This window comes from Epinephelus moara, chromosome 19, assembly GCF_006386435.1.
Source record: "Epinephelus moara isolate mb chromosome 19, YSFRI_EMoa_1.0, whole genome shotgun sequence".
NCBI lineage: Eukaryota > Metazoa > Chordata > Actinopteri > Perciformes > Serranidae > Epinephelus > Epinephelus moara.
In genome coordinates, this window is record NC_065524.1 from 6,672,165 (window position 1) to 6,694,478 (window position 22,314).

General features: G+C 42.2%; 1 protein-coding gene across 8 annotated transcripts in view; it reads right to left on the minus strand.

The window, feature by feature from the left end:
• birc6 (baculoviral IAP repeat containing 6) overlaps positions 1-22,314 on the minus strand; it is a 151,910-nt gene that overhangs the window by 115,592 nt on the left and 14,004 nt on the right. For 7 of the 8 annotated variants that reach the window (XM_050072003.1, XM_050072009.1, XM_050072007.1 and 4 more), the window contains exons 4-25: positions 20,600-20,793; positions 19,904-20,015; positions 19,323-19,405; positions 19,016-19,241; positions 18,717-18,886; positions 16,462-16,520; positions 14,618-16,297; positions 13,132-13,281; positions 12,734-12,959; positions 11,913-12,073; positions 11,350-11,481; positions 10,153-10,284; positions 9,824-9,990; positions 8,222-8,355; positions 6,677-6,838; positions 6,423-6,554; positions 5,072-5,169; positions 4,845-4,992; positions 4,532-4,665; positions 3,438-3,584; positions 3,150-3,337; positions 1,106-1,417 (exon numbers count right to left, since the gene is read on the minus strand). In XM_050072003.1, the coding sequence (XP_049927960.1) occupies positions 1,106-1,417; positions 3,150-3,337; positions 3,438-3,584; positions 4,532-4,665; positions 4,845-4,992; positions 5,072-5,169; positions 6,423-6,554; positions 6,677-6,838; positions 8,222-8,355; positions 9,824-9,990; positions 10,153-10,284; positions 11,350-11,481; positions 11,913-12,073; positions 12,734-12,959; positions 13,132-13,281; positions 14,618-16,297; positions 16,462-16,520; positions 18,717-18,886; positions 19,016-19,241; positions 19,323-19,405; positions 19,904-20,015; positions 20,600-20,793 (4,947 nt within the window). The remainder of the gene's footprint in view (positions 1-1,105; positions 1,418-3,149; positions 3,338-3,437; positions 3,585-4,531; positions 4,666-4,844; positions 4,993-5,071; positions 5,170-6,422; positions 6,555-6,676; positions 6,839-8,221; positions 8,356-9,823; positions 9,991-10,152; positions 10,285-11,349; positions 11,482-11,912; positions 12,074-12,733; positions 12,960-13,131; positions 13,282-14,617; positions 16,298-16,461; positions 16,521-18,716; positions 18,887-19,015; positions 19,242-19,322; positions 19,406-19,903; positions 20,016-20,599; positions 20,794-22,314) is intronic. The other variant, XM_050072004.1, reaches the window with a different exon arrangement.

Consider the following 22,314-nt stretch of genomic DNA (forward strand, 5'->3'; position numbering starts at 1 on the left):
TTCACATCTAGTGCTGATGCTGACGAGGTTTTTTTGGATGCCTTAATTCAGAAATAACATATATCACAATATAAATTAAGGTGATATTTGATGAGCTTAAATATTCTCTGAGGCTTAAATGGTAGTATTAGATTCAGAACCTGAAAAACGACTTCAGAATTGTTTGAGCCGCAAACAGAGAAAAGAAAAATCTTCAATCTTGTCAGTATGAATTCTAATAAATCCCTCAGAGTGAAATGTCTGCAACCAAGGATCATCTCAGGTCTTGGTTTAATTACATTACTTTAGTTGTGTCCCAATCAGGGCTGATCAAAGTGTTTTTTGACTGATCAGGATAGGCTATATTGAGCTATATACAGGATCCGTTCCTTTATTTTACATCAACTGCTGTCTTTCTTTACCCGCCAAGCTTTCATGCACAGCAATGCAAACTGCCGTCATCAACCCCCCAACTCTCCACTGCTCCTCTCTCCCCTCCACTCTGTTAAGCTCCCATGCACGAGCAGGGGCTGCACACCGCACGCAGCCAAACACTACACGCCATAAATGAAAGCAAAATGCAGAATGAGACTGTTTATTTATGTTATTTACCAAAGTTATGTGCACTCGTTTAATTTCGTCTCAGTGTGAAAAACTGCTTGTGCATGGTGTTTCACTGTCTTTCTTGGGAAGACAGACACTGTACAGCCAACGACAGCCACACTCACTGCGCCACTGCAAACTCCACGAGCAAAAAGCCAATAAGAGTCATTTCTTAATTAATCAGTGCAAAAGAAGTCCAGACGATGAAAGTAAGCATACAGCGGAACACAGCTGTTTAAGGTGGCTCAGACTCAGGCTGCACCGAAGCAACTAACACTGGAGAATAATCTCTTAAAGGGACAAAGACATTCCCCAACACACTGACAAGGCCAAAAAGATTAAAGGGAGGGTCTGCTATTTCATACTTAATCAAAAAAATAATAATAATGAGGAACCGCTTGGATGCAGGGATCTTTTAATGCATTGCAGAGCTATGCAACTATCAAGCACATAGGCCTATTTCAGCTAATACCTTTAATGTATCAGGTACCGATACCCAGCCCTATAGCTATATATAACTAACCGGCTTGGCTTTCTGTGTGTTCTTGTGTGCTGCCAGGTTAACAGGCCCAGGGTCCATCATGGAGCCAGGGAACAGATGAGCCAGCTCAGCGCTGAAGGCTGCCGACACCGCCTCGTTGGGCGGCGTGAGAGGAGGGGTCATGAAGAGGGGTGTAGTTTTAGGTGTCGGGGGGATGACATCAGAGGGGTGAATGAAGAAGCCCGGAGCAGACGAGGGGTTGGAAGGCACAGAGTTGTGGATGGGCCCCACACCGGAGGCAGTGGCTGCTGCTGCAGAGGTGGTCTGATGAAGCTTGGCCTCAAGCTTGGCCTTCTGTCAACACAGAAAAACAGGTATTATGAACCACAAATAAAAACACTTGACTGAGCTGATAACAGCATCGTGACAAAAACTCTACCCCTGGATACCCCTGTGGTCCTATATATGAGCCAAAAGTTTGCAATTAAGTATTTCAGTTCGACTTGACCTGCACGGTCAGTTTCAGTTTTGGAATTTTCTGTATTTTCCAGAATGCCTCATAAATACAAACGATAAGAGCAAGAGTGACCGCGGCATGGCAGCAAGAGCCTTTTAGTGACAAAGACAGATTTTTCAATGAAATTCGATTTACTTCAAAGTAGGGATGGATATCATTAAGATTTTATCGATACTACAACTTCAATCGATTCAGTACTTTATTGGTACTCTTATCGGTTCTTTTTCATTTCTAAATAATTGCTTTTGAGAAAATATATCTATCTAAGAAGAATATATTCAGAACAGGATAACTGAATATTTTGAATATAACTAAATGTTTCCGGAGCAGCAACAGTAATTTTTACAACAGCAACGTCACTTTATCAATAATATTCCTGACCTGACAATACTGATTGAAGTTCAGTATTTATCAGTCACTCTAAGACAGTCCTGCTGTCCTCTGTCCTGCTCACTCTATAGTAATGTGATTCACCGTGTGCAGGTAACATTTGTGCTGGTAGAGAGAGGAGGTGCCATTTGTCTCAGCCAGCAGCAGAGTTTAAAAGTATCTGCCCAATTTTAAGATAAGTGTCAAACTAGAGTTAGTCTACATACAGACAGCTGTCATTTCAGCTTATTAGTAACGATTCGCTATCAGCTGAACTAACGTGCTGTCCTTGTGTAAGACATAACGTTTGTGACGGTGGATGAGAGACTGTGGACGGAGCATATTGAATATCGCTCTCTACATGTTACATGTCCATGCTTGCTGAACACATGTATTGATAAAATATCAACTTCTTACTTGCTAAGGCTTAATGTCACTTAGAGTAACGAGTGCAGCTGCTGTCAACTCAAGTAATTTTCTAGTTATTTTCACTTTGTTTCCACAGCGGCTGCTCAGTTGTTCACCAATTACCGTACCGTGTAAGTGTGGATGTGTGTATGTGTGAATCTGTGTGTATGTGGAGGAGTTCAGCCCCGGCACAGAGCGCAGATAAGAGGCTGCATGATGATAATTAAATAAACCAAAATACCGATAAAAGAACCAATACCGTCAGAGCTTATCAATACTATGGTCTTTCATGATTTAGCTCAGCAGCTAATTTAGTACCTGGTTTCAGCACCCATCCCTACTATAAAGTATATTTTTAAGAATTCAAAGAACATTTTCACTCTTCCACATTCAAATTTTGTAAAGCTCAATTAGTGATGGTAAACATGGCACAGAGACAGAGAACAAGACAATAATGAAAAAAACACCACTTGGGGGCAGTTTTCCTTTGGGGAAATAATTTGCGTTTGGAAACAAAAGGTAGTAAATTGCAATATATTGTATCCCAATACTCAGCATATCACAATATCGCTTTATCACAATAATATCGTATTGTGACACAAGTATGATGATAATATCGTATTGCGAGTCCTCTGGCGATTCCCACCCCTATTACCATGCAACATAACACTATACTTTATCTAAAGATTTTGTCCTTGAATTTAAATTTCTGTTTGCCCACTTAAACTGCCCCATTATCTTCTCCAAACCCTGAAGTGAAATCTTGTGTATGAGAGTGTGATAGTTTTTCACCTGCTGCTGCAGCTTTAGCAGCTGCTGTTGTTTCTCCTGTAGGACCTGCAGCTGCTGCTCAGCAGACACCATGGCATGGGACAGTGATTGGAGCGCCACTTGGGCTGCAGAGCTCAGAGCAGTTGAAGCTTCACCGACCGTTCCTGTCGACAGGCCTCCCACTGCAGGCGTCACACCAAATGTACTCACTGGGTTGAAGAATTAGGAAAAGAAAAAGGAATGTTCAGGATATGACCAGTTCATGAGGCAAAGACAAGTGAAACAGGAAAAAAAAAAAGTAATGTTTACCAGTGAACATGCTGGCGTCATCTCGCTCCACCCGTGTTCCATCACTAGTGGAGATACAATTAAAGTGCAAAGGCTCTACCTCCAGGAGTCCTGTTAATGCTGTGAAGCTGCCTTCTGCTGCTGCACAGCTGCTCACTTTTCCATTCCCTACAGCACACACAACACCAAAACACATCAAGAAAACATTCTACCCCTCAAGTCTCCTTCAAAAATAAATGTGTAACCCTCTGTAGCTTTTCACCATTCCACAATGACACAGTGGAAAAATAAAAACATACTGCTTTATGCAGTGCTAAACAATGTCCAGAAAACTGTGACATCACATACATAGATCATTAAATTGCTGCATCTTCTATTATATTGTACACTTGCACATTAACTACATCAATATCAGGTTAACAGTGCAGAAACGTAGAGCCATCATTACACATCATGCTCCGATAGTAAATGGCCAAAATAAATTGGACAGGTTCAAACCATTTTTAAGTAATATCATTTCATATTAAGTGTCACATTATTTGCACTCAGTGACAGTCTGATGTATTTTAATCTTGAGTCCATAGTGAGGACAGTTAAAGCAGGGTGTCTACAATTATCAGCACTTCCTTTTAATGCTTTTTAAGACCTTTTCAAAAAAAAATGTTTCTTGTTGTTTCTTTTTTTTTTTTTTTTTTTTTTTCAAGATCTCCAGGTAAGTAGTAATGTATCCTGTTCCCCTACAAAGGTAGGTTTTATATAGCAATATGGTTGTTAGCGTGAGTTAAATTCATCTACATTTTGCCAACAGGTAAGTGCAAGTAGAAAGTAAAAAGACAGTGGTGCATTTAAAGATTTGGTACATCAGAAATGTGGATTTTTACCGCAAAGGAGCTTGACTCATTGACCAAAACTAATCTAAAAATGGATCAAATCAAATAAGATGTTTGTTGCAAGTATATTCAAATGTAAGACTGTTTAAGGACTTTTAATGCCTGATATTTCTATAATAAAACTGAAGATATTTTGAGATTCTTTAAGAACCTGCAGGCACCCTGTAACAAAGTAAGCTGAATAACATGGTGTTAACATGATGTGAATCAGTGTGTAGCCAATACCTGACAGAATGTCAGAGAGGTCAATCTCATCGGACTGGACTCCGATGCTGCTGTTGAAGGCATTCTTACAGGAGGAACCACTGACCTCCAGGTCAAAAAGCACCGGGTCAAACGGAGAGCTGTACAGGCCGTACCTAGAAGGAAGTGGACACGAGACGCTTGTGTTACAGTAGACACATTGAGAAAGCAAAGACACTGCTAATGAGACAGTACAAAGCTGTATAAATGAGCATTACTTTAACTACTAATTGTAAGAAATAGAATCAAATGGTATTCATGCATTTGACTCTTGCAATTAACAGTGGGGCTGTACCTGGTCTGCAGGAGTGCCTCCAGTGGGGTGAGGCGGTCCTGCAGCTGTCGAGAGATGGTGGTGAGCAGGGAGGCGCAGGCGGTGCTGCAGCCCGCCAGGTCCTCTTCCTTCACATAGTTCAGCAACACAAAGTACCAGAATACAGAGCCTGAAAGCAGACAGGAGAGGGACAGCTGAGAAGACGAGTACTGGGGTATGTTGCTCTGCACTGTTGTTTAGTTACTTACCACCTGTTGCTGCTGCAGGCAAGTAAGGCATATTGTCTAGCATTGCCTTCAGAAGACTGACACCAAAACCCTGTTGACTTGGGTCCCCTTTCCCATTACTACAGAGAGAAATACAACAGTATGTTTATTATCATTATTACTGTTTAAACACAAAATGCACAAGTGATCAGGAAAGAACAACTTCTTGGTATAGACCTTTTCTACCACAGGAATGTAATGACACATCACATTAGGTGGAGCCATCATCTTGGGTTGTGCCTTTCTTTCCACTGTAACACTTCCAGTAGTGAACCACAATTTCCTCCAGGAAGGTGGAGCGTTAAAAAAACACTACATTGCACTATTGTATTTAGCTGCCTCCTCCCCATCAGCATCATCATTCCCCTGGTTATCTGAAACTTTACAATTGCCAGTGATGATAGATTTGATACGCCTGATCTCCCATAAATATATCATACTATTCAACAATCCCTTTCAGCTGCTTATTTAATTCAATTTAACTGGTTAACAATTACGTTTTCATGCACTTTGTGGTCCCCTGAGTGTCCAAGTTATGATCCACTTAAGTTAGGCACAATTTGAGATAAGTAAGTCACCCTTTTTGTTATCCTCGCAACCATCTTGACTGTACAGGAGCCTTCACGGTCCAGCTTCAACCCACTTTTTTGGTCTCTTTTTCCATAATGTCATAACAAACAGAGCATTTCAGAAGCAGAATGTTTTGCCTGATTTTGTAGACTTCCAGACTTTGTTGATTTGGTCATTTTATCTTGACGTTTGTTCTTAAACCATAAGTTAGTAAGCTTGTAGTAACATTGTTTCCTTTTTGTTTGTTTTAATTGTGTTTATTGTTATTTCCTACTTTGCTGTGATGTAGCCTATGGGCAAAATTAATACCGTTAAAAGTCCAGTTATGAATGACATGGATCAAAGATCCATGGCTGGGTTTTACTTATGCTGTTAAAAATACATTTAACCCCATGATTTTATCATATCTTCTAAGACGTGCTGCAGCACATCTGCTGAAATGACATCAATTGTCTAGAGTGACCGCGATTAGCTCTGGCAATGGACACTGAATTAATTAACTGGCTACCATTTCCCTTTTCTTAAGTTGTTACCTAGCAGTACATTTAAAGCAAGTTTAATTCTGTTCCTCACTATAAACACTGACCATTTCTGATAACCTGAAGTGAGTGTAAACACTCTTCTTTATCTGTGTACCAGTTACAGTGTTTACACCACTTATTTTGGTGGCCCAGTGTGAAGGTATTTATGCTACAGAGTCATAAAGTTCCTGTAGTGGAAAGGTTTCAAAAGCATCATCACTGAAATCAACCAAGCTTCTTACCTAATACAAAGTGCAAGAAAGCGAGCACATTTGTGTGCTATGCTCCGGCCAGCCTCGAAGAAACACATCCGAACAATATCCGTTAGCCGCGTCCGGGTTTTCACCAGCAGGCCCTCCTTTCCTTCTCTTAAACTAAAAAGAAGCCACAGAATGTATTACTTTGTCTTTGTAAAATGTCAAAGTGGAAGTAATGTGTGAGCTACATGTCCTAGATGATGATGTCCTTATTTGCTGTGCTGGAGCTTTAGTCCTACCTGCAGGGTCCATTGGAGAAAACCCCAGCCAGCCAGCACAAGATGTCTAAGGTGAGGCTTTGGGCGTGCTCACTGGCCGGGCTGCCCTCTGTCCGCCTACACAGTGCGTCCAGCAGCTTCTCATGGAAGTCTGGGAACTGCAGCATTGCACAGCGTTGGACCCTGAAAAACACAGAGGAACATTCAGGGTGGTGCTGCAGATGACTGCCTGGGCGTACTGGTGCACACTGTTTCATCCTTTTATTCTTAATTCAGTTTTCGGCAGTAGTACCCAGAGCTCTTTCAGAGAAACAGAGGGGAGTTGATGAACATCAGGGAAACAGCGCCAGTGGAATTATAGCCTGCTTCTCATGGTCTGTTGAATTATGGGACATCCTGGTCAAAGAAGCCCTCACATTTGTCCATGCAGTGAAACACTGGAGCAGAGGGAAGCGAGCCACTGCAGACTTCGCACACCATTACCAAGGATCATGTGATCACTGTACAACAAACTGGATGAACTTGGGCAAGTGGTGGGAAAAACTAGGACTTTTGTCTTTTGACTTTCTGTCATTTTAAGTTTTATGCCTTGTGAATTACCGGAGTATTTAAATTTTTTTCTATATCTATGTTCCTTGACTTTTGAAGAATTTGCTTTTATTCTCATTTTCTCTTGCTGTGTTTATTGTTATGCACCAAACAGTGAGGCAAACTCTTTGAATGCAAAAACCTACTTGACAATAAACCTGATTCTGAAAAGGCAGTCCCATCCCAACTGCTGCAATTTGTACAGTAGAGACATAAAGATCCAAGGAGATACTGTCATGTGATTAAATTTGTGTTAAGTGGGGTTTATACCTCCCCAGAAATGTAACTACACACAATGTAACTTAACTTCGTAGTGACGCATTTCACAGATAATAAACAATAACCGTTGATGACAATGAAGCCCCCACACAATAGCATTTGAAGTCTTGTGTTATTTATCCTGGCTTCATATGTGTAGAAAAAGAGTCTGCTAGTAACAAGGCTTATTTATGCAATGTAAAATGTCATAGGCTTATGCTTATAACATTAGCACATTGTAAAAATAAGTGTGTCTTGAATAAGACAATTGCTTTGTCAAATGAACCTTGTGAATTATAATGGAGCTGAAATGTGTGATGTTACTTGTGATAAATGTTGCTGCTGTTCCCAGCTTCATATGAGAAGAGGAAAAGTGCCTTTAAACAGAGGCAGCGCTGCAGATGGCGGTCTGTGTGGCTATTATATACATCCTGACAGATGGAGAATTCTTCCACTATTTTACAATAAATCACTACATATATTACCAATTCGACAAATACAGACGAAATAAACACAGAGTGCAGACAGTCTCTATCTAGCTTTGAGCATAAATAAGCCCTTAGACTGCGTAGAGCTTACGCACAACTATAAATACTATTAACACTAAACTGACCTTTTCTGTTGGATGTGTTTTACTACTGCAGTGTTTACTGGTTAATATGACAGCATTTTCATAGTGTACACACAAGCTGATGTCCCATCCCTCAACAGTGATCTGACCTTTCTTTGGGCATTGACGTCTTCTTAAACCTCCTGATTGTAACTGAAACTTCCTGCAGCAGGTCACAGCCTCGCAGGTTTTCTACTTTCTTCAAAGGTGCTGTGGTCTCTGTTTTCACTGCAGAGACCTTCTCCTACACACACATACACACACACACACACACACACACACACACACACACACACACACACACACATTAAAAACAGACAAATAACTGAATGTGACTGTGTGTCCATATGTTGTTAGGTAGTGCCACTGTGTCTACTGTAAATGTATCTGATTAAATATGTAGGATTGTGTATCCTTTGCTTTGCAGTGGAAAACTCACTGAAAGAAGAAAAAACACTTAAAAATTAAGGTTCACAATTTTTTCAAGTCCGTCCTAAAAAAATAGTTATACACATTAAAACTGTTTGTGCTTGCTATAATCATTGCTCCTGTTGTTATCTACCCTGAGGAGATCTCTTCATAACATGAGTACAATGTAGGTTATATTGGACAAAGTACTTGGAAATATGTCTATGTTAAAAATAAGCATTAAGTCTATCTGAAATGAGGCTTCAGAGTTAGTCAAATTAAGTGACCTTCTTCCAAAGTTAGTCTTTTTGGACCGAATTCCCACTTTGTGTTACAGTAATAATGCTCTACTCGAGTGCAGCAAGGACACACTGTCAGGGGATATACACCGATAAGCCACAACATTAAAGGCACTGACAGGTTAAGTGAATTACATTGATCATCTTGTTCCAATGTGATGTTCTGCTGGTAAACCTTTGGTCCTGGCATTCATGTGGATGCCCTTTAACATGCACCACCCTCCGAAACACCACTGCAGACCAAGTACACCTCCTCATGGCAACAGCACTCCCTAATGACAGTGCCCCCCCAGCAGGACAATGCTCCATGCCACACTGCAAAAACTGTCAGGGATGGCCCAAGGACCTTGAAAGAGCTCAAAGCATTGACCTGGCCTTTAAATTCCCCAGATCCCAATCTGATCAAGCATCCAAGGGACATGCCAGTACATCACCTCACAACCCGCAAGACTCAACTGATCTGTCAATAATGTCCCTTGTTCTTTGGATGCTTATTTGGATTCCGATCTGGGGACTTTGGAAACCATGTCGACGCTTGGATTTCTTTATCACGTTCCTGCGGTGAGGTCACTCCCATCAAGTAGTGCCGTTGCCATGAGGGGGTGTATTTGGTCTACAGCGGTGTTTTGGTGAGTGGTGTGTGTCAAGTGGGATCCATATGAATGCCAGGACTCAAGGTTTCCCAACTGTCAGTAGTTTTAATGTTGTGGCTCATCGATGTAAAGAGAGACTAAGCCTGCACTAACCTGCAGATGACTGAAGCCTTATACTAAGATAAACTTCAGAGTAAATGTTTGGACTGAACTAGGACTGTGAATTTTGTATGCAGCACTTACATGAAAGCACATTATAAGGAAGTCTCTTAATGGTCAGAATGAGCAGGAGGAATGATTACAGCAAGGTAAAACAATTTCAATGTTCATGTGAGCATGTAAGTATTGTTTTAAGACAGATGTGAAAAAATATTAACCTATCTTTAAAAGACTTGAAGCTGTGAATTTGTACCTTGGAGGCCTGAGCCCGCTGCAGCAGGGTGGACAGTGAGTGGGCTTTGGTGCCCTGAGGCTTGGCACTGGGCATTCTCACCACAGGTCGAGGGCTCTCCTCCATGCCCCTGTCACTCACTGCTTTGATGTGAACCAGGAAGGAGCGGTACTTCCCTCCTGCCATGCCTGCAGTGGAGGGAACAACTGAGAAACACTGACAACATTCACAACTTCATGGATGATTCTTAACAGCATCTCCCTGAGCACAGAACATTAAGTGTCAGGTTGTGATCAGGTCAGAGATCAGTGGGTGACTTCACAGAAAACAGTAGATGTGACTGTTGTTACCTTTGACCAGCTTGGGGCTGGTGAGGCTGAGCATGCCCGCATGGCCAGAGAGGTCCAGCCCACTGGCCAGCCACACTGGACCACACAGGATGTCCTCCTTGTGGTCCTCTAGGAATGGACACAGCATGGAGCCTATAGAAAAAATACACAAAACATAATACTCAGAGAAGATAATACACATATTTAAAAGTTTCAGAATGATGAACAACCTTTTGCCCTTAAAGATTAGTGGGAGTAGAGCTGTCACAATCATAACAGCTCAGGTTGCATTGAGTTACATTTACTGTGTTAAAGTACTGTGCAAAGGTATATTCTAACGTTCTCATGATGTGTTCACTGTAATCTTGTAAAATATGGTTTTTGATGAGAAACTTAAAAAAAATACAGCTGTTAAAAGGGGAAATTTGTTGAGGTTTTGTTGGAAATTTGTTGATGTTTTTCAAATGGGTAAAGACAAAGTAGTGTTTCTATCTAATTGTTTTTAAGAGAATTATCTAATTAGAAAATCTGGATGGAAGTGACAAAATTTAACAAAACCTCAAAGCAGGTTTTACACTCCCTTGAGGTGTTTGTTTTTCCTTTTGCTGATACCAAGTTTCTGCCACAAATAGGCGTGGTCAAAAAAATAAGGATGTAGCAAATATTACAGTATATCATAGTTCAGCTGTTTGGTCCAATTACACTGCACAACAATTCTAATCTGGGTTTAAACATACTGAAATTAGGCAGCAAAGGACTTTCTTTAAATAGTCTTCTGCATATCTTTCCCCAGAGCTGTCAAACACACTGCTGCACCCGTAGGACAGACTCCACTATAAATAAAGAGACCCCTTATCGGCTATTCACTGTCAACATCTGGCTTCAGAAAACAAGATATATTATCTCATATGAGCTGAATCAAAAGACCTGACGAACAGCAGTAAGATCTAGAGAGCCAAGCTCTTTTTTCCCCATGTGTTTTTACAGACATTGCAATCTTTTGCACAGGTAGACATTCATTTCACCCAGCTGACGGAAACATACCTAATTTACATTTTATTTGTTGTGACATTTCTAACATTGACTCAAGAATTTGGAAACTACTGATAATGCAAAATGATCTCTGTCAGCACAAATAGCGAGTGGAAGGCATTAAGGACATAAATGCTATTTATTACCCTATTTCAATGACAAGGTAGTAGTCCTTGTATTCTTTACCTGATGTCTCTTCTATGTCCATGAACTGGATGTCCTCTGCAAAGTCATGCAGCAGAGGCTGGCCATTCCTTTCCCCGTTAGCATGAAGGACGTTGGAGAGGGGAAAGGAGATCTGTCTGTCCACCGCTGTTTCTGTTAAAGACATGAGAGGCAAGATTTAGACACAGGTAGAGGTTCCATTTTCAAAATGCCCCAATTCATTTTAGCTGACAGCAGAAAGACAAAAAGAACATCATGAAAGACCAAAGTTGGAAAAAATAAACTATCCTGATGAACAACCTTCCAACCTGGATGTATATCTGCAGTACTGTCTGCACATTTCTTTTACTAGGAGGAAAAAGGCATGACCGGTCTCTGATTAGCAGTAAGGTTTAGGCTAGAGGAGGTATGAGTTGTTAAGGTAAAAATGTCAGGGTGATCCAGTCAGAGGCAGAGTAAGGCAGACTAAAGCAGCTCACAGGCGGGTCATGCCTTCACCCTCCTAGAAAAACAATATCACATAAAGTGCAGTGTACAGTCATTAAAGCTTTCAGAAAGAATACGTCTATAATCAGCATCCTCACCGCTGACTTTGCCCAGCCCGGGTGCTTTGTTCTTCAGTAAAGTGACCTGGATCTGAGGAATGTTGACAATGTTGGCATTCAGGACAAACTTGAAGTCCACGTGTCCCACCATGCAGGCCTTGGGCAGCACCAGCTCAAACACATGCTCATCCCAGCTGGAGCTGCAAAGACAACAGAGGTCACCAACTGCATAGATGTTCAATTTAAGCATTGCAGATGACTCATGAGAGAAGGAGCCATCCAAATATTCATATAAGTTGTTAAGGCTAGTTATTCCAATGCTGACTTGCAAAGGGAATTTTATGTAAAATGGGACTCCCCCTCTACATCTAGGAGTTTGGATCCCAAAAAACACTTCAAAAGTTTACTGACGACATATTATGCAGGATTGCCTGTTACTGTTTGTAAACATGCTTTCTAGAGAAACTGAAAGTAAAAGCCCAAAGATTCTGTCATTTGGTGTTTCACTTTGCTATATTTGCTCTTTAGTCATATTATTTTATTATACCAAACCTATATAACAGATCCAGATAAACTCATCAAACAGGATGAAGATCTCTTTAAAATACGTTTTGCTGGTTTCAAGAAAGCATCATGTAGAAATGGCTGCAGGCAAACCCTCCAGTAAATTAACTGTGGAGAAACTGCCCTTTACCTTCAAACAACAATGTCAATGTATAGGAAATATGAGTCTAATTGGCGATATCAGTGTGCTTATAACCCATTACATGTGATACTGAAAGACCCTGTTCCTGTAGAAGTACTGTTGCAGATGTCAACCCACTCTTTTTGCCTGAAAATACCAATAAAGTTGAGGTTACCTATCACTTTGAAGCTTCCAGGTGCGGGTGTGTTGGGCTGCATCTCCGTGGTGCTGCTGGTGTAGGTGCTGTGGGTGGCGTCGTTGTTGCTGCTCTTGCTGCACTTCCACCCAGCACGGCGGCACTGTGGCTGAGAAGCGGGGGGTCAACGTCTCGAAGCGTGTCAGCTCCACAAGTGACATCAGGTTATCCGTAGTCAGCGGTTGGTCCACCAGGAGGTCCACTCCTGTACAAAGGCAAGTTGGGGACAATCGTTGGACATCAGATTAAAGATATCACAGACAGACCAAAGGATTGAACACTGACATGTGTCTGGTTTTCCCACTGACAGCATGTGGTCTGAAATGCCAAACCAGTATGAGGAATGGGTGACAAAGGGTGTTTTGTGTCAGTGTTACCTGTGATCCCGGGGCTAGAAGGGTTGGAGGAGGGCTTGGCCCCCTCAAGCAGCAGATCAGCCCCTTTAGAAAGGGGGCCATCAATAAACATGTCTCCATCGTCTATATCGTCACAAACACCTCCAATTTGAAGGAAATGAAGTTCTCCACCTTCAGAGGAGGGAAAAAAAACAAAATGAGTGTCTACAAATTCTCTCACTTCCCATTTAACGCAAACCTCAGTTTATTCACAGAATATCAACTCATCTAACTGCAGGGGCATAACCACAAAAATACATACATACAGTGAGCTAAATAAACTGAGTCCCCATAAAGATAAGTTGAGAAAAACATGTATCCTTGTGTAACTTTCTAACAGAAGTAAAAGGTTGTTTTTTGGCATTACTTTTCACGTTTACTCTTACTTTGTACTCACTATTGGACAAACATCATTTCTAGAGATGCACCAATCGACCGGCTGTTGACCGGCCAGTAAGTCACGATCCTGCGCAAATTTACATGCATGTGCCACACAACAGTTCACATCAAATGAACTGCAGCACAGACTGTAACTGACTATTGTGCTTACAGTCTGTGCTTACAGTCTATGGGTACCCACAAGTCTCCCCTTTACAGACATGTCCACTTTATGCCATTCCAATGTACTGTAGCTTTAGGCAAAAAACATGCCGGTTTTTACATGCAGTACGAATGTGCTACTTTTGCCTGTTGTATTTGAATATTTCTGCATACTAGGGTCTATAAACAGCCTCGGAATTACATAAATTTGGTCTGACTGGAAAGCTGAGACTCTTGTGGATTTAATGAGCCCAATTTCATTTATGTGTGCTGATGTCAGCCCCCACAGTAGCATTTCATAGTAGCAAGTATGTCACTGTATAAAATGACCTATTGTGACCTCTAGAATAAACACAGCCTCATCAAACTTTATAGCCACAAACTAGAGATCCCGATCATTCAGAGGATGGATGGATTTCGTAGGTATATTGAAAATAAGGGGGATTCTCAGCTGTTTCCAGAACAGAAGTGACCACAGTCCAATCACCAAAAAATGCAAATCCTACAGAAATCTCCAAATGACTCAAGTTTTTGATACCAAATCACTGCATGGATTTTTCTATGGTGTTCCTCAAGGTCTTGGTGTCTTGGTGTGATATTTTGGAGGGATTTTTTACCATTTCTATCTATTCTGAAGTGGTAAAAAATAATGCTTAAATTTAGCACCAAATCTGTTTAACAAATGGTATTGAGCCAAAAGGTGCTGCAACAACTTAGGAGACAAAATTCAGCATGTGAAAGGCCTTTTTCACAGCAGACATTTTGACTTGTATCTCCCCCTAATGATCTCCAATCCCCATGAAAAAGACAAACAATAGGTCTATGGTAGGGAGAGGTGGAGAAGGGGGGATTAAAGCTAGCCCATCCATCCCAGGAGTCAGCAGCACTGCTGTCTGCAGGAAAACAGGTCCAGGAAGGAAACGCTCACCTTTGGTACAGGCACAAAGGCGGTCTGTCCCAGAGCAATAGGTAACTGAGACAAAGGGGTCTATCTCCTCGGCTGACCCCTCCTTCTTAGGTGGTTCCACCTTGGCCAGGACCTCCAACGTGGACAGGTCCAGTATCATAATGTATCCGGCCCGTGTGGTCACCACCAGGTGGCCCAGACCTGCCACCTCTAACCGCTTGCACTCTTTGTGGCTCAAGAAAGAGGTGGATGGGCTGGTGACAGTGGCGCTGCTGCTGGATGTGGCTGCTCCACATGCAGTCCCAGTTCCAGAGCCAGCAGAGCCTGCTGGGCACATTCCAAACCCAGATGAGCCATTTTTTGACCCAGAGGGGAGAGCCTCCTCTGGAGCCTCTTCACTGTCATCCTCCCTGCTATCAAGCACATCTGGAGGAAGCAATATAAGAGACGTGATGGCATCACAAGGGTCCCAGATCTGCTGCACCTTGATAGGTTCCTCATCCAAGGTGACAATACGGGTGGAGTAGTTCAGCTTATAGAGTGCAAGATAGCCTCCACTTGCACCACTTGGAGACCTCTGCTGCTGCTGGTCTCCTGGGGGCAGAATGAGAGGTGTCTGAGGTGGTGATCCCCCTGAGTGGTGGCCTTCAACCCCATTGGCCACTGAGTGTAGGGGGTCTCCTTTACGCTGGCTGCAGAGGGCAGAGTGCAGGCGATTGAGATTGTTGAGAGCCTCCACTTGGTTTGTAGCGCTTAGAGATTCAGCACCACACGGCTGTAAGCCGACCAGAAGGTGCACACCATCCCAGCAGGGCGTGATAGAGTCCACATAGAGATTCTCCTCTTCCAGCTGTTTGGGAAGCCTTAAGCACTGCACCAGTGCTCCAGGTCGAGGCGGGTTGGAGGCTGTCGCTGCAGCCAGTGTGCTCCATTTGTCCACGTGACCATCTAACCCTGCCAGATTAGTTGCTGCATCAGCAAACTGCTGAATGTAAGTGATGGGAGGATCCTGAAGAAGAAGCTGCTCATGTGTGTCAAACTCCATCTCTATAATCTGTGGCACAGTAAAGCCCTCCTCGTGGAGCCCCTTGCTCATTAAGTTGTTCATTTGAGCAAACACCTGCCCTGAGGACTTATCATCCACCTCTCTGATACTGTACAGCAGCAGCACAGGTATAGTCCTGCGCACAGCCGGCAGAGAAGAGGGGCTTGGTGGTTGGGAACCTACTAGGTTAGAGAAGCCCTGCTCCTGGGCAGCAGTCTGGGGGTTGCAGGTCTCTATCTCCATGGGGCCCAAGTCCTGTAGAGGCCCAGGGTGAAAGGGCTCAGTGCCCTGAGTCCTAAGGGGACCATCTGTGGTCCTGAGGGCACCATCTGTGGTCCTGCGTGTTGTAGCTGGGGCTGTGGGTGGGGGTCCAGCCATCGGGGTGCTGGATGCTGAGCGGTAGCTGAGAAGGCCTCCAGCCAGCAGGCAGGGGAAAGGAATGTTGTGGTGGTCAGGGACCTTGTCCTTTGCTTTGGCCTGGCTGTGGGCCTTGGCTTGGTTTAGTGAGGTGTTGGCACCCAATTCCTCCAGGTCCTTGACTGTGTCCTCCAGCACACTGGCCACCACCTCCCACTGGAGCTTCTCTGGCTGCTGGAGCACACTCAGCGATGTCACCCCGAGGCTCACATCCATGCTCTCGAACTGGGACTGCTGGCCTGGAACAGAAGCAAGAGAAGAGGTCTGAGGTTTTTCCTGTCTAGAACCCAAAACAAGTGACTGAAAACACTATTTCAATGAGGCCTAACATGGAGAGAAAAAGAGATGTGTTTTTAAACGTATCCACATGGCCCTTAGAAATGACACAGTGAAGTCTTCATACCTGTTACTGACTCTGAACGGGAATGCTCATCACTGTCTGAATCTTCCAACTGGTCGTCACTGGAAAAGAAGAAGTGGTTAAAAAAAAAAGCATGGCTTACATGCCTCTGAGTTACGCTATGTGCTGCTTTCTCTGCTGTACACCATGGTTCAAGTTTCCATAGCAACCTCAGCCTCAAGGATTTGTTGTTGTGTGGCACCTTGAGGTTGTTTGCATTATTTATGTGTTCATCTGGATTTCATTTTGAGGTACATAACAGTTTTAACCAAAAGTGGATCAGCAGATAACACTGCAGATAGAGCCACTTATAATATCATTATTGTGAGAAGTAATGTATGTGTGTGAATATACTTTATGTAAATATGTGGGTGTGCAGGCTCAGAATGGGCCTTTGGGGGTTGACTACGCACGACAGCATGTTTTGAATACTTAAAGTCTTTGAGTATATAGGTTTATTGTGGCTTATTCTACTGCCATAAGTCCATAAAATAAAAAAAACACTTTAATATCGTCATGTATATACTGAAGGCTTTAATTACTATTTTATTATCATTATTTTGTTTTGAAAAGAAAGCAGTGGTGAAGTTTTTGTTCATATAATTTTTTCTTCATTATTGACTGATTTTGTGGGGCCAAGAAAATCCTCTAGACATAAAAGCCTTCAGTATATATATATATATATATATATATATATATATATATGTGTGTGTGTGTGTGTGTGTGTGTGTGTGCGTGTGATAGCATTAAAATGCTTTTTCTGGCATTTTATATAGTCCGGACAGTGGAATAAGCTACTATTAACCTGCAGAAAAATCAAGTCATGCAAAAAATGAGAAATAAAATAATAGCACATGAAACACAACATGAAACTGCCAGAGTCTTAAAAAAAAATCGTGAAATAAAATTGGTCATACCACCCAGTACTTAGCTATTATGCTCGAGTAACTCCAATTAACAAAACTGATAAAAAATAATAATAGGTCCAGACATCTTCCAGTGTTGCCCTTTCACATGTGTAGCACACAACAACAGATTGTTGTGCGCTACACGTAAAATTACACAGCTTTACATCAAGATTTTTATTTTACTTGCCCAAACTTACTTGTCCAAAAAGGAAAATTTGGTCCTACTAAAAAATAAACAAAATCAAAAGGGCAATTATTATAATTTATCAATGTACAAATCATACAATTAACAGGTACCAATTACATGTCTGGGATGATTCTAACTTAAACATTGTTTTAGTGCCTGTTTTGTCTAGTACTTGGCCAGTTTGAGGTGGTCGCAGGAACATTTTAGGCCAAAAGCTCTGGTCGCTATTCTGAGACCAGAGCTGCTACAAAATCAGAAACACAGTCTCTGACTGGTCAACAGAGTCAACCCAAGGCATCATACACAGGGATGGATAACAATAACTGCTTTCGACACAGAAAAATTGAAAAATATTAACAGAAGAAATTCAGTGTGAATTTATTTTCCAAAATCTCCAAAAAGACAAGCAGTTCAGGGCTGGATTACAAAGCCTCTGAAAGGAATACAATTGCACCAGAGCCCTGGTTTGAGCGGCACCACTATCAACTTTCATTACTTTTACAGTTATGTACACGACATAACAGTAAAACAAAGGTGGACATAGCTACCATGATGTCACCTTTTTGGTTTGAGGAGAGAATTGCAGATTTGGGCAATTCTATGTTGGCTTTATTTTTCAGCCCCGGAGGTTGTCGCTTCATTGTGTACGACATTGAGGGACATTGACCCCAGAGTTAATTTCTACAGTGTCAAGTACGTCAGGTTTTTCTCATCAGTCCTTTTCACGCTTTGTGGTGAGACAGACCCGTGCATGCAGATCAGCTGGAAAATCTCCACTTCAGTGATTCAGTGTGCAGTTCAAATAACGTGACGTTAGATGTGACTTTTTTTTTTTTTTTTTTTTTTTAATTTGCCTGAGTGGACACTTGACTTCAGTCAAAACAATGTAGCTCAGCTGGCTCATCCAGCACCAGAAACGTGTAAAATAATGCAGCTGTGGATGGGAGGGGAGTTGACTGATAGAACTCTAAGACAGTGTATTTATTCTCCTGGTTCCATAGTTGTTTGATAAATTACTATTGATAAATTATTCTAAGGGGATTTGAATTGCTTTTTATATTCTCGATACTCATCATTTTTCCTGTGGCACTGGCTAAAACCTCTTTGGGGGTTGCCAAAAGGAAAAACCCTGGCAGGGGTGTGCTTGTGTGTTTGTGTTTTACCTGTCTCCCTCTAGCTTCGGCAGGTCAGAGCAGGAGGATGACTCCTCGAGCCAGGCCAGAGTTGGTCTGCGAGACTCTGTCAGTGTCTGCTGGCTCTGTTCACCACCACACAGAATCAGCTGCCTCAGGATGGCCGGGTCGTACGGATTGATATCAAACTTTAAGTGCACCTGTTCAGCACACAATAACACACTCTTCAGTTTATGTTCAATAGTTTCATTTATTGTCACTAACATTTTTGAGAGTGAAATACAAGATTAATGATATAGTCAGATGTAGTCACACTTAGATGCTCTAACCTTCATCATTTTGGAGACATCCCAGATGCAGATCTTGCCCCTCTTGGTGGCAGCAGCCAGAAACTGCGGGCAGCTGCCGAAGCCGTAACAGGCGATCTTATCCGAACTGTCGGGGCTGTTGGGAAACTGGGCGGGGCTGGTGGCCAGTGTCACTGAGAGCGGCACGTTCTGTGTGTGCTCGCCCTTTACAAATGGACAATTGGGAGAATGTCGCTCGTGTTCAGACCTGGGTGAAGTGGAGAGATATTTGTCATCATTGATGGGTTACAGAAGCTAAATCGATGCATAATTGTTAACCTCTACTCACCAGGGCTCATCTGTAGGTTCCCAACAGACCAGACACACACTGCAGGTGAAACACATGGCTCTGTCATCCCCTGTTGAGGCAGGCTGTGGAAAGACAGGGAGAATCAATAGAGCTTACAAACACTTACACAGCTGCATTCCCCACTGTCCACATTTATTCTGGAGAATCCTGAGTTTGCACATTACTACACTTTACTTAGTTTTGCTTATCTAGTTAAATGCTGAACTGCATTTTGATGTCTCAATACTTGTTCTCTGTACAATGACAATAATGTTGAATCAAATCTTATCTAATGGTTGCTGCTGATGGCAACATTAACATTTATTGTTCCTCTGCACAGACACTGATGACTCTGCAGAGCTTACTATAGCTTTAGGTGGTTGGCATGACACCAAAGCACATGGGTTTTAACCGAATAGCTGAATAATCTTACAGTGACCTGAAACACCAACATGCTCTACTGTGCAGGCAAACAGCCCTTTAACTGCATGCAAATAATGTGCATGAGAGTAAACAGACATATAAACAGAGTATATACCTATACAGACTAATGTGCTCCTCTGAGTTCACTCAGAACCTACCTGGTGGTAAAACCCTGCTTGAGCCATTGGATCAGGCTGAGCCCACCTGTACCCAGCATGCGGCCACGAAGTAAAAGTCTCCCTCCTGTTGGCCTCACTGTACATCAAAGATCTGTAGAGAACAACACATATCAGAAACATGATCAGTATTCTGTATGCTGGTGTGGAATGTGTCCAAGTTCCCGTTTTGTAGTGGATAATATGTGAATCTTTCTTGTGTATCAGAGATTACACATCCATGTAGCCCTCAATTTAAAGTCACCAATTACCCTAAACTAGATTTCTTTGTAGTACGTGAGGAACCTGGAAAACACAGAGAAAAACCCACGCTGACTCGAGACCATGCAGACTCCACACAGAAGGGCCCTAGTCCCTGCCGGTTCAAAACGGGAACCCTCTTGCTGTGAAGCGACAGTGCTAACCACTACATCACCGTACCACCAATTATAATGAGTGTGCACAAATTAATAGATAATGCTCTCACATTGATAATTGTGACACATGAATGACTTATTTGTTACATTGGGCACAAGAATTAATAGACTGTATTGATTGGCTTGTGCACAACTTCATTGTTTACAATCAGTCACAATGAGACCTGAAGAGTACATTATGAAGTGGGTCTTGGGATGTTGAACTGTTTAAGTGTTTCATCCTTCAAAAAACAAATCATCATTTGTTCCCCTGCTTGCTCACCTATCTACAGAGCGCCCAGGGCCCACCCCAAGCTCTGGCCTGGCGCTTGACAAGAGGTAGGAGAGCCTGTCCATGATGGATGAGGCCACAGACAAGGCAGCTACGTTCTGGTTTATCTTCTTCAGCTCATTGACGATGGCGCTGGCCACCAGCTTCAGCACGTGGTGGGGAAGATGGAAGGTCACTGTTGCCCACTGAAGGAATGAGAGGGGAGCAAGAGATCACAGAGACAAGGAACAGATTTAAGGAGAGTGAAGGAAAAAACTGTTTCATAACTGTCCTTTGTGACATCTTTACTCGAAACATCAGTGTTCCTAATACACGCGTCACCTAAGGATGATGTTAAAGCTATTGGTTTGTTAATTACTGTATTGTAAGGTGTTTCTGAAACACAATATTTTCTTATGTTTGAAGTTTTCACAGAACACTGTCCCAGTATCATAAAAAACACCCAGGCTACCAATATAAGATGCAATATTGTTAGCAATTTATCTGAAGGGAGAACCATGCTTTCCTCCATAGTGCCCTTCCATGAGCACCACTGTCTTTGCATATTTTTCTTATTGCTGAGACATCAAGCACAACCTCAGTGACTTATACACTTTTAGACAGGTCCTTAACTGTGACCTGAAGGTTCTCTTCCACCTTTCTAAACCTTTTATTTTTGCCATCTTGCTTAATCTGATGTATTCTGATCACTCAAGTGAATGTGGACTGCTTCACATCAGCTTGGGAGGAGATGAGTGTCAGTAACCAATATGTTTCATGTGTTTTGTACAGAACAAGGCACAGCTAACCACTGACTAACCACTAAGTACAGTATCAATTCTCTGAAGACGTCTGACTTGCAGCACCTCTTTTAGAGGTCAATTGTGAAGGAGTTTACATACCTTCCCCCATTTTGATTCTTAATATTAAAATTATTTAATAAATATGCTAATTCATAAACATTTGAGCATTATTACATTAGTTTACACAGTCTATTATCGTGACTTTGATGAAGATTGAACCACATTTTATGGATGAATTATGCATAAATGTGGGTCATTCCAAAGGGTTCACTTTCTTTATCTTGGCACTGTTCTTATATCACAAACTGACGCAGACTGGGATGTTCATACCAACATCCTCTGTCAAAGTGTCACCCATTTGCTGCAAGGACTTTCAACATCATAGACAGGCATACCTGTAGTACACTCTATTAATATTATTACCGTAAGTACAGCTGTTTTCAGAGGGTAATGTGAACACAGCTGTCTTCATTAGCAGGTTTGTTTTGTTTAGCCACAAGAGAATGCCCTTATACTGGTCAAACAGAGGCAGAGGATCCACAACAGGATTGACCAACCAGTCTCCTGCTCAATCTAGCTTTAGACGTGGTGGTCATAGTTTGTTATAACAACATCAGTTGAGACTGGCAAAGAGGACAGTGGCTGCCTTCATATGGGCTGCGCTGAAGCTGGCCCGTGAGGAAGGCCAATAACACATTTATTTGATGAATTGTGTATTTGAGGTGGATAAGTTGAAAAGAAATGACAGAAATAAACTAAAATGCACTGGATGGCAACAGATTATATTGTCTGCTCCTGTTGTGGTGTCCATAATGTTTAAAAGTAGGTGTGCTTCTCCTTTTGACCAGAAATGTGGGCTTTTCTTTGGGCATGCATCTCTACACCAGCCTTGCAAACTGTTGGTTTGTGTACAACGCATCTATG